Below are 13901 nucleotides of genomic sequence, written 5' to 3' on the forward strand. Positions count from 1 at the left end.
TTAGGCCTCTCTGGATGGCATCAATTATTCCGCCAGATATGATTCTTACTCTTTTAGAAGGGATCACAGCCATTATTCATTACTGTTTGTTGGATCCTACTATACAATATCACCAAGTAAGACTGCACAGATATTTGACTTTTTAAAAAAAGACTATGAGATATGAGTCCCCATTTATAAGCCTCAGTAAGCGATGATATGTTTTCCCCCCCACCTTTAATAGCTCTGGGTCAATGTAGACCACAGACACTTGTTAGAAGCCCGCAGAGGAATCCTCTCAATCCTTCATATGATCATGTCCTCGGTGACGTTGCTTTGGAGCATACTGCATCAGGCTGATTCTTCAGAAAAGATGACTGTCGCTGCATCTGCATCTGTTACCACTATTAACCTTGGAGCCACAAAGGTTAGACATTCACACTTTATATGGGGTTCAAGAGTCTGTTTTAGCACTTTCCCAAAGATTATGTTCAGAATTTGTGTTGTGTTTATGGCACTCTTATGGATTAAGTAATTACCAAATAATTTCAACCATTTTACTGAGATAATATATATCATAAAATTCACCTATTTAAAGTATATACAATATAGTGATTTTTTAAAACAAATAAGAGAGTAGTGAAACTATCACCACAGTCTACTTTTCAGATATGTCCATCACCACACAGATTCCTCATACCCATTTGCAGTCGCTCCCTGTTCTTGTCCCTAACCTCAACCAACCATTAATATGTTTTCTCTATATGTAGAGTTTCTTTTTCTAAGCATTTTGTATAAATGGAATCATACATTATTTGGTCTTTTGTATCTAGCTTCTTTCATGTGACATAATGGTTTTGATGTTTATTCATACATGTTAAACTTTGGTGCTTTTTAAAAGGGCATTTTAAGTTGACATTTTATAAGCAAACCCTCCTGGGAAATAATTTAGCATTATGTACAAAGAGCTTTAAAAGTTTTATAGTCTTTTACCTAGTAATGAATTCTAAAGTAATCAAAATTATGCAAAGATATAAGACATTTATTATAGCCTTATTTAATTGCAAACAAAGAGAGATCCTAAACAATAAATAAGGAAATGGTTAAATAAATTATCTTTTAGTGTTTTATTATGTAGCTACTACTGATTGTGGTTTTGAGAATTCTTAGGGGATAGAAAAATGCTTAAAAGTTTAGTGCAGCAGGGATGTTACTTAATTGAACAAATACCATATTTTCAGTTATGTAAAATAAATTTCTCTGCAGAAAAAGGAATTAAGTTCACCTGTTAATAGTGATTATCTCAGAATAATTAAAGTAATGGTCGTTTTAAAATACTTTTATATATTTTCAAAATTTTTTACTTTATATTTAGAAGAAAATTATATGAATTTTAAAAATTGTGCTTTGCTACGTTAGTTGTCAAATTGACATTCCTCTATTACCTAGACCTCACTTCCCAGATTTGTGAATCATGGGAACACATTTGGAACTGGGCAAAGAGGAAGGGTTAGAATCATGAGAAAATTTTGTCTAAGTACTGATATTTTTATTAAATGGGCTATTTTTGTTGAATTTCACGTAAATGTAAACCCACCCCCCTTTTTAAAGAAGAATCTACATTAAATTTAATTGAATTTCATGTACAGTTACTCCTTGAACCCATAGGACTTGGGGGTGCTGGTACCCAGTGTATTTGAAAATCTGTGAGTAACTTTTGACTTCCTCAGAACTTTTTCCCCTCAATATCCATGAGGGATTGGTTCCAGGACCCCCACCCCCACTGTGGATATCAAAATCTGTGGATGCTCAAGTGCCCTACATAAAAGAGCATAGAACAATGCAAACAGTCCTCTATATCCATAGACTCCTAAGCGCAAATGGAAAATAGTGCAGGTATTTATTGGACAAATTTGCATATTAGTGTACCCTTGCAGTTCAAACACTTGTTGTTTAAGGGTCAATTATATTGTGTTTTTCTATTTTCTTATCACACTAAATAGACTCTTGCATTTAGCTGATTGGCTGTCATTTTATAGGATTTTCCCCCCTTTTATTTTTATTTTTATTTTATTTTATTTTTTTATCCTCACCCGAGGATATTTTTCCATTTTTTTGTACAGATAGAGTGGGAGGGAGAGAGAGGAAGGGAGAGAGAGAGAGAAATATCGACGTGAAGGGACACATCGAGTGGCTGCCACCCGCACGACCAACCAGGGCCGGGGACAAACTGCAACCGAAGTACGTGCCCTTAGCGGGAACCAAACCCAGGACTCTCCGGACCGCAGGCCGACACTCTAACCGCTGAGCCAAACTGGCCAGGGCAGATTTTCCGCCCTTTTAGAATTAAAATGACCATGGTGGCATCTGTTAACATTAAAATTTTCTCTACTATTATTTATATAGTAAAACATATAAATACTATACATTATTTCACGAAAAGCTAAAAGTGCAGTTTAGTTATTAGTGCTTTCATAATTTTTAATTCACTTGTCATTTGCTTATTGTAGAACTTGAGACAGCAGATTCTTGAATTATTGGGCCCCATTTCAATGAATCATGGAGTTCACTTTATGGCTGCCATTGCATATGTATGGAATGAAAGAAGGCAGAACAAGAATACCAACAGGACCAAGGTATGTATTTAACCATGTTATACTGACTATTTTTTTTTTATTTGATAGAGCATTTGGTGAGTACAGTAAGTCCTTAATGTCGGCAATGGGTTCTTGGAATTGTGGCAAAACAACATATAATGAAAGCAATTTAGGCTAATTGATATAAACAAGAGTTAAGCTCCTTTAGCATCTCATCAATGTTATAATGAAATGATGTTGAACAAAATGATGTAATTTGAGGACCTGCTGTGCAGGCTAATTTTCAACTCTCCATTAGTTGCAAAAAGGCTGGAATAGGGTGGGTAAGTAGAAAAGCAACACTTTGTATACTGGTTTAGATAATGACTTGTTGCCTAAATTTCTTAAGTATAAAAGGTATTATTTTATGTGAAAGGATAAATTAGTATATTAAAACTGTAGTTCTATTTAGATAGCTATTGTAATATAGTACAGTGTATCTTTTAAATGCTATTCAGGCTACAAAGCAAGGATATGGACAAAAGTTTTTAATCTTCACTAGTTTTTCATTATGCTGTAATGTTTAAATAGTTTTGTTTTTAAATGTAATTGGGCAGATACTTGCAAAGAAAAATGAAACTAGACCACCTTCTTACACCACATATAAGCATAAACTCAAGATGCATTAAAAACGTAAATGTGCCTTGGCTGGTTTTGCTTAGTGGTTAGAGCATTGACCCATGGACCAAAGAGTTGGGGGTTCATTTCTGGTCCAGGGCACATACCTGATTTGGTCCCTGACCCTGGTCAGGGTCATTCAGGAGGCAGCTAATCGGTGTGTCTCTCTTACCTCAATGTTTCTTTCTCTTTCTCTCTCTCTCTCTCTCTCTCTCTCTTCCCCTCCCCCCTTCCTCTCTTCCCCTCCCTCTCCCCTCCCCCCGCCCCTTCCCTCCCTCCCACTCTGTCTGAAGATACATGGAAAAATACCCTCGGGTGAGGATTTTAAAAAAAACAAAAAAACTTAAATGTAAGACTCAAAACCATAAAAATCCTAAAAAAAAAAAAAATAGGCAGTAAAATAGTGGACATTTCTCTTAGCAAATCTCAGGCAAGGGAAACAAAAGAAAAAATAAATGCAGCTACATTAAACTAAAAAATTTATGCACAGCAAAGGAAAAAAACAAACCATGAATATGAATGGAGAACATATTCACCGATGATACATATGATAAAGGATTGATATCCAAAATTTAGAAAGAACTCACACGTCAAAAATAACAAACAGCCCTGGCCTGTTTGGCTCAGTGATTAGAGCGTCGGCCAGCAGACTGAAGAGTTCCGTTTCAATTCCCTGGTTAAAGGCACATGCCTCAGTTGTAGGTTTGATCCCCAGCCTTTGTTGGGATCATGCAGGAGGCAACCAATCAATGTCTCTCTCTCTCTTTCTTCCTTCTTCCTCCCACTCTGTCTAAAAATCAATGGAAAAATGTCCTCGGGTGAGGATTAAAAACAAAACAAAATAAAATACAAGCAATATAATTTTAAAAATGGGCAGAGGGCCCTGGCTGGTTTGGCTCAGCGGTTAGAGTTTTGGCCTGTGGACCAGAGAGTCCCGGGTTCAGTTCCCACTAAGGGCACATACCTGGGTTGCAGTTTGTCCCCAGCCCCAGTTGGGGTCATGTGGATGACAACCACTCGATGTGTCTCTCTCACTTTGATGTTTCTCTCTCTCTCTTCCCCCCTCTCCCCCCCCCACTCTATCTGAAGATAAATGCAAAATAAAATAATAAAATAAAATAAAATAAAAATGGGCAAAGAGCCCAGGCCAGGTGGCTTAGTTAGTTGGGGCATAGTTCTGTACACCAAAAAGGTTGTGAGTTCAGTTCCTGGTCAGGGCACATACCTAGGTTTCAGGTTTGATCCCTGTTTGGGGCACATACGTGGGGCAACTGATCAGTGTTTCTCTCTCACATTGATATTTCTCTCTCCAAAATCAATAAAACATATCCTTGGGTGAGGATTAAAAAACAAAAATGAGGAAAGGATATGAATAGATACTTCTCCAAAGAGGACATACAGATGGCAAATAGACATGAAAAGATGCTCAACATCACTAATCATCAGAGAAGTGCAAATTAAAACCACAATGAGATATCACCTCACACCTGTTAGAGGCTATAATTAGTAAATCAACAAACAACAAGTGTTGGTGAGAATGTGGAGAAAAGGGAACCCTTGTGCTCTTTTAGTGTGAATGCAGATTGGTGCAGCCACTTTGGAAAACAGTATGGAGGATCCTCAAAAAGTTAAATATGGAGCTGCCTTATGACCCAACAATTCTACTTCTGGATATATATACATAAATCCAAAACACTAATTCGAAAGAATATATGCACACCTATGTTCATTGCACTATTATTTATAATAGCCAAGCTATGGAAGTAACCCGGTGTCCATAAATAGACTAGTGGATAAGAAAGCAGTGGTACATATATACAATGGAATATTGGTAGGCCATAAAAAAGAATGAAATTTTACCTTTTGCCATAGCATGGATGGACCTAAAGGGTATTATGCTAAGTGAAATAAGTCAGACAGAGAAAGACAAAAACCATATGATATCACTTATATGTGAAATTTAAAGAACAATATAAATGAACAAACAAATTCATAAATACAGAGGATAGACTGATGGTTGCTAGAGGGGAGGTTGGTTGGGGGACTGGGTGAAAGATGGGAGGGGGGTTGGGGAGATGGGTGAAAAAGAAAGTGATTAAGAAGTACAAGTTGGTAGTTATAGAATAGTCATGGGGATGTAAAGTATAGCAAAGGGAATATAATCAACTATATTGTAATAACTATGGATGGTATCAGATGGAAACTGGGTTCATTGGGGTCATCACTTTGTAAGTTATATAATATCCAATCATTGGGTTATAAAACTGAAACTATGAATAGCAAGACAAGGATTAACAGTCACATGAAAAATAGTTTCTAATGTGATAGACAAAGGCAAAAACAACTAGATAAAAAAAAGTGAGAAGAAATAATGTAGGTAACAAGATGATGTAAATAGTAATAATAATGTTTTTCAATAAGTGAAACCATATTGCATTGATAAAATAAGAAACTGGAAGAAAGATCATTGCAAAAATTAATATTTTTCTAGGGTATTAAATTTTATAGAAGAAGCCAAACAAACTGTAAGGGTTGCAAACCAAAGAGATAACTATTAGAAAAATAATGTAAATTTTGAGATACATAACTGGGAAAAAGGAGATATGATAATTAGGGAGGTGAGCCCTGGACAATGTGGCTCAGTTGGTTGGAGCATCGTCCTGTACACCAAAAGGTGACAGGTTCAATTCCTGATCAGGCCACATACCTAGGTTGATATTTGATCACCAGCTGGGATGCATGTGGGAGGCAGTCAATCAATGTTTCTCTCTCACAATGATGTTTCTCTCTTGTTCTCTCCCTCTCTCTTCCTTTCTCTCTTTCTGAAATTAATAAAACTTACTTATTAACATAAAAGACTTTCTCTAAAACGTCAATAAAATAAAATTAGGGAAGTGATAGTGGAAGTTTAATATATTTTTGTAGAAAGAAGGAACAGAAAAAAATGAGAGGAGAGAATTATCAAAGAAATAGTACAAGAACATTCCTCTGACATTCACTATGTCTACACAAAGATCAGCATGTGATTTCAGGACACTGGATTTAAAGAGGACATCTGAAAATCTTTTAAAGAGAAAAGACTGGCCCTCTTCACTAGAATAAAGATAAGATTTGTCAATCGCAACACTGGAAAACTGTGATAAGAAAATTAGTTTCAATCTGTAATTCTTTACCCAGCCAAACTGTCAAGGTGTTTTGAACCATGCAGTGTCTAAAAAAAAAAAAAAATTGCCATAAATTTGCCCTTTTCTTGGCTACAGGAAGATGCATTTCCTCCAGAGGAGGTATAAACCAAGAAGGAAGAAGATATGGGATCCAAGTAATAGGGGTTCTGACAAAGAAGAAAAGGAAAGGGAATCTCTACGCTGATGTTCTCAGGAGAGATATCAAGTTGATACTGTGTAGCTAACCTAGAGGGCACCAACCCAGGGTAGAACAAAAAGACATTGAACAGATGTCTCAAGAGAAAAAGGAGACTCTATATGAAAGAAGAAAGGGTAGAAGATTAATTACTTGGTATGTTTGAATATGTAATTAGAGGAGATTTACAGTTACTGGAGTATTTGTGATAGAAATAGAGAAAACCAAATTTTTAAAAAACAGTTTATTCACCCTGGCCGGTTTGGCTCAGCGGTTAGAGCGTCGGCCTGCGGTCCTGAGAGACCCGGGTTCGGTTCCGCTAAGGGCGCATACCTCGGTTGCAGTTTGTCCCCGGCCCTGGTTGGTCGTGCGGGTGGCAGCCACTCGATGTGTTCCTTTCACATCGATGTTTCTCTCTCTCTCTCTGTTCCTCTCTCTCCCTCCCACTCTACCTGAACAAAAAATGGAAAAAATGTCCTCTGGTGAGGATAAAAAAAAAATAATAATAAAAAAATAAAAAACAGTTTATTCTAGGAAAAACAAAATGTATTGAAAGAAAAATGCCATGATGATACAATATACAATGCAACTATAAGTAGGCATGTAAACACTGGATGTTTATTTAAGTAAAATTATGATATAACTATGTTGGGAGGATAAAAAGAAAAGTGTAAGAGACCTCAATCATTGTCTTCTAAAGTAGGAAGTCAATAGGTTATATCTAAAATTGAAAAAAATTTATGAAATAAAAAATAAAGCAGTGTATATTATGCAGAAATAATAGACAAGAGCTAAGAATTGAGCATGGATGCTTTAGGGCATGAGAAGGGATAGGGCACTGCAGTTTGTTTTCTTATCAGGCTTGTTTTCCTACATGATTTTTTCAAAGTGCTGTACATGTATTATTGATAAAAAATTAATTTTACCTAAAGTGTTATCAACAGACTTGAAAAATCCTTTATATTAAGAAGAGACCATAAAGTATTCTCTTAATTCTGTTACTTCTCTTAAAAGACGTATGTACACATATATGTAAATATGTATATGTATATGTTATTCAGGTTATTCCTGCAGCAAGTGAAGAACAGCTTTTACTAGTAGAACTGGTTCGCTCAATCAGTGTCATGAGAACAGAAACTGTTATGCAGACTGTGAAAGAAGTTTTAAAGCAGCCCCCAGCCATAGCAAAGGACAAGGTAAGAGGAAGAGTTTTTCTCAGTTTTTGTTTATAGTTCTATTTCAAAAATGATGCAGGTAGATAAGATTTTTTTGTTGTACAGTAATGTTCTTTTAGCAGAGATGAATGCATGTGGCACTCATGCTGCTATAATAAAAACAATTATCAGTATCTTCAATGACTTACTGTCATGACAATTCTGTAGCTAATGAGAAACCATTAACTGCTCTTATATCTCTGTATGTACATCTAAGGCAGTCAAGAGCTGTGTGACCTCATTCTTAGGGGTAGGGGACAGGGAGGGAGCAAGGTTGTGGTCCTTTAAAGGAAGAAAACAGAAGCCATAGCCCAAGTTCTGCTTACCTCAGTTGTTTACTTTCTTACAACATCTTTATTGTTTTATCTTCAAAATGAATCTGTTTTGGTTTTTTGTTTGTTTGGTTTTTGTTTTTTTCTTTATTGATTTTAGAGACACAGGAAGGGAGAGGAAGAGATAGAAACATCCATGAAAGAGAACATTGACTGGCTACTTCCTGCATGCCCCCCAATGGGGGTTGGGCCCACAACCTGGGCATGTGCCCTGACCAGGAATCGAACCAGTGATCTCTTGGTGCATGGGACGATGCTCAAGCACTGAGTCACCCTGGCTGGGCCATTTTGTTTTTCCTTAATCCTCACCCGAGGATATTTTTCTATTTATCTTCATATAGAATGGGAGGGGGAGAGAGAGAAACATTGATGTGAGAGAGACACATGGACTGGTTGCCTCCCACATGAACCCCACCAGTGCCAGGGATGAACCGCAACCAAGGTCTGTGCCCTTGGCCGGAATCGAACCTGCGACTCATTGGTCCACTGGCCAATGCTCTAACTGCGGAGCCAAACCAGCCAAGGCATGAATCTGTTTTTTAATGTTTTCAATTAATGTTTACATTCAGTATTACTTCCTACTGGTATCAGATGTGCAACATAGTGGTTTGATAATCATATACTTTACAAAGGGTTCCCCCTGATATTTCTAGTACTCACCTGACACCATACATGATTATTACAATATTATTGACTATATTCCCTATGCTGTACTTTATATCTCTATGACTATTTTATAACTACCAATCTGTACTTTTCACTCTCTTCACCTTTTTACCCATTCCCCCAATCCCCACTCCCCTCTGGCAACCATTTTTAATTTTTGAAGATCCTCCATATTGTTTTCCACAGTGGCTGCACCAATCTGCATTCACATCAACAGTGCACTAGGGTTCCCTTTTCTCCACATCCTCACCAACACTTGTTTGTTGATTTACTGATGATAGCCAATCTAACAGGTGTGAGTTGATATCTCATTGTCATTTGAATTTGTATTTCTCTGATGATTAGTGATGTTGAGCATTTTTTCCTGTCTAGTGGCCATCTGTATGTTTTTGTTGTTGTTGTTGTTGTTGTTGTTTGTTTGTTTGTTTGTTTGTTTTTGAAGAAATGTCTTATTCAGGTTCTTTGCCCATTTTTAAATCGGATTGTTTGTATATTTTGGTATATGAGTTTTTTATAAATTTTGGATATTCACCCTTTGTCTTATGTATGATTGGTGAATATGTTCTCCTGTTCATGGGTTGTCTTTTCAAAATTTTTATATGGTTTCCTTTGTTGTGCAAAAACTTTTTAGTTTGATGTATCTCCATTTTTTTATTTTTTTTTGTTTTGTTTTGTTTCCCTTGCTTAAGGAGATTTGCTAAGAGAAATGTCCAAGATTTACTGCCTGTTTTTTTTTTGAGATTTTTATGATTTCAAGTCTTACATTTAAGTTTTTAACCCATTTTGAATTTATTCTTTTAAAAAAAATTTTAAATAATGTTTTCATTGATTTTTTTAGAGGGAGAGGAAGGTTAGGGAGAGAGATAGAAACTTTGATGTGAGAGAGAAACATCGATCGGCTGCCTCCTGTATGCCCCACTGGGGATGGAGCCCACAACCCAGGCCTATGCCCTGACTGGGAATGGAACCGGGACCTCTCAGTCCATGGGATGATGCTCAGTCCACTGAGCCACACCAGCCAGGCTTGAGTTTATTCTTGTAAATAGTGTAAGAAGGTGGTCTAGTTTCATTTTTTTCCTTGCATCTGTCCAATTTTCCCAACACCATTTATTGAATAGACTATCTTTACTCCATTGTATGTTCTTGCCTCCTTTGTCAAAAACTAATTAACCATACAGGCATGGGTTTATTTCTAGGCTGTCTATTCTGTTCCATTAATCTATATGCTTGTTTTTATGCCAATATCATGCTATTTTAATTACTGTGGCCCTGTAGTATGATTTCAAATCAGGTATTGTGATTCCTACAACTTTATTCTTCTTTCTCTAGATTACTGTGGCTATTGGGGGTCTTTGTGGTTCCATATAAATTTGTGCCATATTTGTTCTAGTTCTGTGAAGTACACCATTAGTATTTTGATAGGAATTGCATTGAATGTATAGATCTCTGTCGGTAATATGGACATTTTAACAATGTTAATTCTTCCTATCCATGAGCACAGTATATGCTTCCATTTATTTGTATCTTCTTCACTTTCATAAATTTTCTGAATACAGGTCTTTTGCATCCTTTGTCAAATTTATTCCTAGGTATTTTTTATGCAATTGTAAATGGGATTGTTTTCTTTGTTTCCCTTTCTGATAGTTCATTATTGGTATATAAATACGCAACCAGTTTCTGTATATTTATTTTGTATCCTGCTACTTGACTGAATTTATATATCAGTTCCAGTAATTTTTTGGTGGACTCTTTAATATTCTCTATGTACAGTATCATGTCATCTGCAAGTAGTGACAGTTTTCCTTCTTCCTTTCCAATTTGGATGCCTTTTATTTCTTGTCTGATTGCTATAGCTAGGGCTTCCAGTACTATGTTGAATGAGAGTGGTGAAAGTGGTCATCCATGTCTTATTCCTCAAAATGAATCTCTTAATTCTGTAAACTACCGAGGTTTTGCTATAACTTTATTTCTAGTCAGTGTTATTTCTTGACCCAGTACAAGACTGTGCTTTCCAAGAGCTACCAAAACGAATAACACAATCTTTGCATTCACAGTGCCTTTTCTTTAATTAGGCAGACATAAAAGTCTACAAATAGTAAAATTATGGACTTCTCTACTTTTTCTGTTCTTTATTCTAGCAATACTAAAAGGTCATATTTTCTTAGAAAATATTTTTCAACTACAAACATTAGACTTTAAGCCATTCAAAAGAGACCTATCACATCCATAAAAGAATTATTACATGTATCTGAAAATGATGAATTATTTTTTTCTTTTATCTTTTTCTTGAATTCACCACAGGAAATTTGTGTTTGCATGTGTAAATAGGTTAGTGTCCTTAACTTTTTAAAAAATACTTACATGAGAATATGTTTTCCATTGATTTTTTAGAGAGAGTGGAAGGCAGAGAGAGAAACGTGGATATAAGAGAGAAACATTGATCAGTTGCCTCTGAACACTCGGACCAGGGGGCGAACCTGCAAACTTTTGGGACACTTCAGCCGGCTGAGCAATCTGGCCAGGGCAGTGTACTTACATGAGAATATGTTTTCCATTGATTTTTTAGAGAGTGGAAGGAAGAGAGAGAAACATGGATATGAGAGAGAAACATTGATCAGTTGCCTCTGAACACTCGGACTAGGGGGAAAACCTGCAAACTTTTGGGACACTTCAGCCAGCTGAGCAATCTGGCCAGGGCAGTGTTCCTAACTTTTTGATAATTTCCTTCCTATTTTAAAATCAACTCTTGGGTATTTCTGATAGGCTTTTAAATTTGCCTGAGGAAGCTCAATTCAGCATAATATTTTGAGCATCTACTTGTACCAGGTATTGGGCTAAGTGTGCAGGATATAAAAACAAGTAAGAGCAAATTTCACTCACTCACACACACACCTGCTGCCCCTCTGCTCTCACTCTACTAAATTCAGAATAGATTACGTACTTCATTTATCTCTTTGTGGTAAAAGAGGAAAACTTCAAGGGAATAGTTGCTACTGAAAAGGAAGAAATTGGTAAATGTCAATGATCATCAGTTTCATTTTCTTGCCTATTATTAATTTCTAAGTACAGGTGTTTTTTTTTTTTAAATTATTATGTTTCACTCAGCACTATATTTGGTTAAAGACTACATTTTAGGCTATTACGCATTATTCCCAGATTTTACTGACTACACTAATTTACCAGAAATATGTGGTAAAATAGATTAGAAGCACATTTTATTAAAAAATATCAACTTGATTCTTATAGCACCAGTCAAACATAAGCTGATTGAAATAAAACTAGTTTTGATACTTATAAATGGATCATTTATTTATTTTTAATTTTATATTTCTTTAATTATTATGTTTATAATCTTATTTAGATACCTTTTTACATTTTGCAATAGTGAAAACAATTTTCGGTACTAAGGCTCTAAATTGATAAAAAGCATTTTATTTGTGTATTTAATTTTTCTTACATTTTATTTATTAATATTTTTTTATTTTTATAAGAATCATAATAGATTTTTAATTTTTATTTATTTTTTTAATTAATGAATTTATTTATTTTTGTTATAGATGTTACTCCTTTTCCTCCCTCACTGATACCTCCCTCCCCCTCCTTCCCCACCCTGTCCCCAGCTTTGTTGTCCATGTCCATTGTTCATGCATACATGCATATAAGTTCGGTGGTTTATCTCCCCCCCTCACCCCCTCTTCTGGGGATTGTCAGTCTGTACCCCACTTCCACGTCTCTGGAACTACCCAATTCCTCAAACTGTTATGTTCATTATATTCCACAAATAAGTGAGATCATGTGATATTTGTCTTTCTCTGCTTAGGATAATACTCTCCAGGTCGCTTCATCTCAAAGAATGAAGCTGCATAGTACTTTATTGTGTATACGTACCACAGCTTTTTTATCCGTTTGTCTACTGATGGACATTTGGGTTGTTTTCAGCTCTTACCTATTGTAAATAGTGCTGCTATGAACAAGGGGGGTACATATATTCTTTCTGATTGGTGTTTCAGGCTTCTTAGGGTATATTCCTAGAAGTGGGATCACTGGGTCAAATGGAAGTTCAATTTTTAACTTTTGAGGTGACACCATAGTGTTTTCCATAGTGGCTGCACCAGTCTGCATTCCCACCAGCAGGTACTAGAGTCCCCTTTTCTCCACACCCTCGCCAATACTTGTTGTTTGGTGATTTGTTGATGGCAGCCATTCTGACAGGTGTGAGGTGATACCTCGTTGTTTTAATTTGCATTTCTCTGATGATTAGTGATGTTGAGCATTTCTTCATATGTCTCTTAGCCATTTGTATGTCCTGTTTGGAGAGGTGTCTATTTAGTTCCTCTGCCCAAATGTCTTTGCATGTTCTTATTGCAATTGATTTCTAGTTTCGTGCCATTGTGATCTGAGAAGATGCTTGATATGATTTCAATCTTCTTGCACTTGTAGAGAGACATAGTTTGTGCCCTAACATGTGGTCTATCTTTGAGAATGTCCCATGTGCACTTGAGAAGAATGTGAATTCTGCAGTTTTAGGGTGTAATTCTCTGTAGATATCTGTGAAATCCATTTGATCTAGCGCTTCATTTAGAGTCTGTGTTTCCTTGTTAATTTTTTATCTAGATGATCTATTCAGTGATGCCAGTGGGGTGTTAAGTCCCCTACTATAATTGTGTTGCTGTTTATTTCTCATTTGAAGTCCTCCAGAAAATTTTTAATATATGTTGGTGCTCCTATATTGGGTGCATAGATGTTTACCAAGGTTATATCTTCCTGTTGGATAGATCCTTTCATTTTTTTTTTTTTTTTTTAATCCTCACCTGAGGACATTTTTTCATTTCTTGTTCAGATAGAGTGGGAGGGAGAGAGAGGGAGGGAGGGAGAGAGAGAAACATTGATGTGAAAGGGATACATCAAGTGGCTGCCACCCACATGACCCAACCAGGACTGGGGACAAACTGCAACCTAAGTACGTGCCCTTAGCAGGAACCGAACCCGGGTCTCTCTGGACCGCAGGCCGATGCTCTCACCGCTTAGCCAAACCAGCCAGGGCTTTATTTTCTTTTTTTAATTTTTATTGTTTTAGATCTTTTCAATATTATGTA

At 36.3% G+C, this 13901-nt stretch overlaps 1 protein-coding gene across 4 annotated transcripts in view; it reads left to right on the forward strand.

Moving 5' to 3' along the window:
* The window catches only part of DOP1A (DOP1 leucine zipper like protein A), a 114158-nt gene that overhangs the window by 75765 nt on the left and 24492 nt on the right, over positions 1-13901 (forward strand). For all 4 annotated transcript variants that reach the window (XM_036247721.1, XM_036247719.1, XM_036247720.1 and 1 more), the window contains exons 20-23: positions 5-116; positions 224-406; positions 2490-2615; positions 7655-7789. In XM_036247721.1, the coding sequence (XP_036103614.1) occupies positions 5-116; positions 224-406; positions 2490-2615; positions 7655-7789 (556 nt within the window). The remainder of the gene's footprint in view (positions 1-4; positions 117-223; positions 407-2489; positions 2616-7654; positions 7790-13901) is intronic.

This window comes from Molossus molossus, unplaced genomic scaffold, assembly GCF_014108415.1.
Source record: "Molossus molossus isolate mMolMol1 unplaced genomic scaffold, mMolMol1.p scaffold_m16_p_8, whole genome shotgun sequence".
Lineage (NCBI taxonomy): Eukaryota > Metazoa > Chordata > Mammalia > Chiroptera > Molossidae > Molossus > Molossus molossus.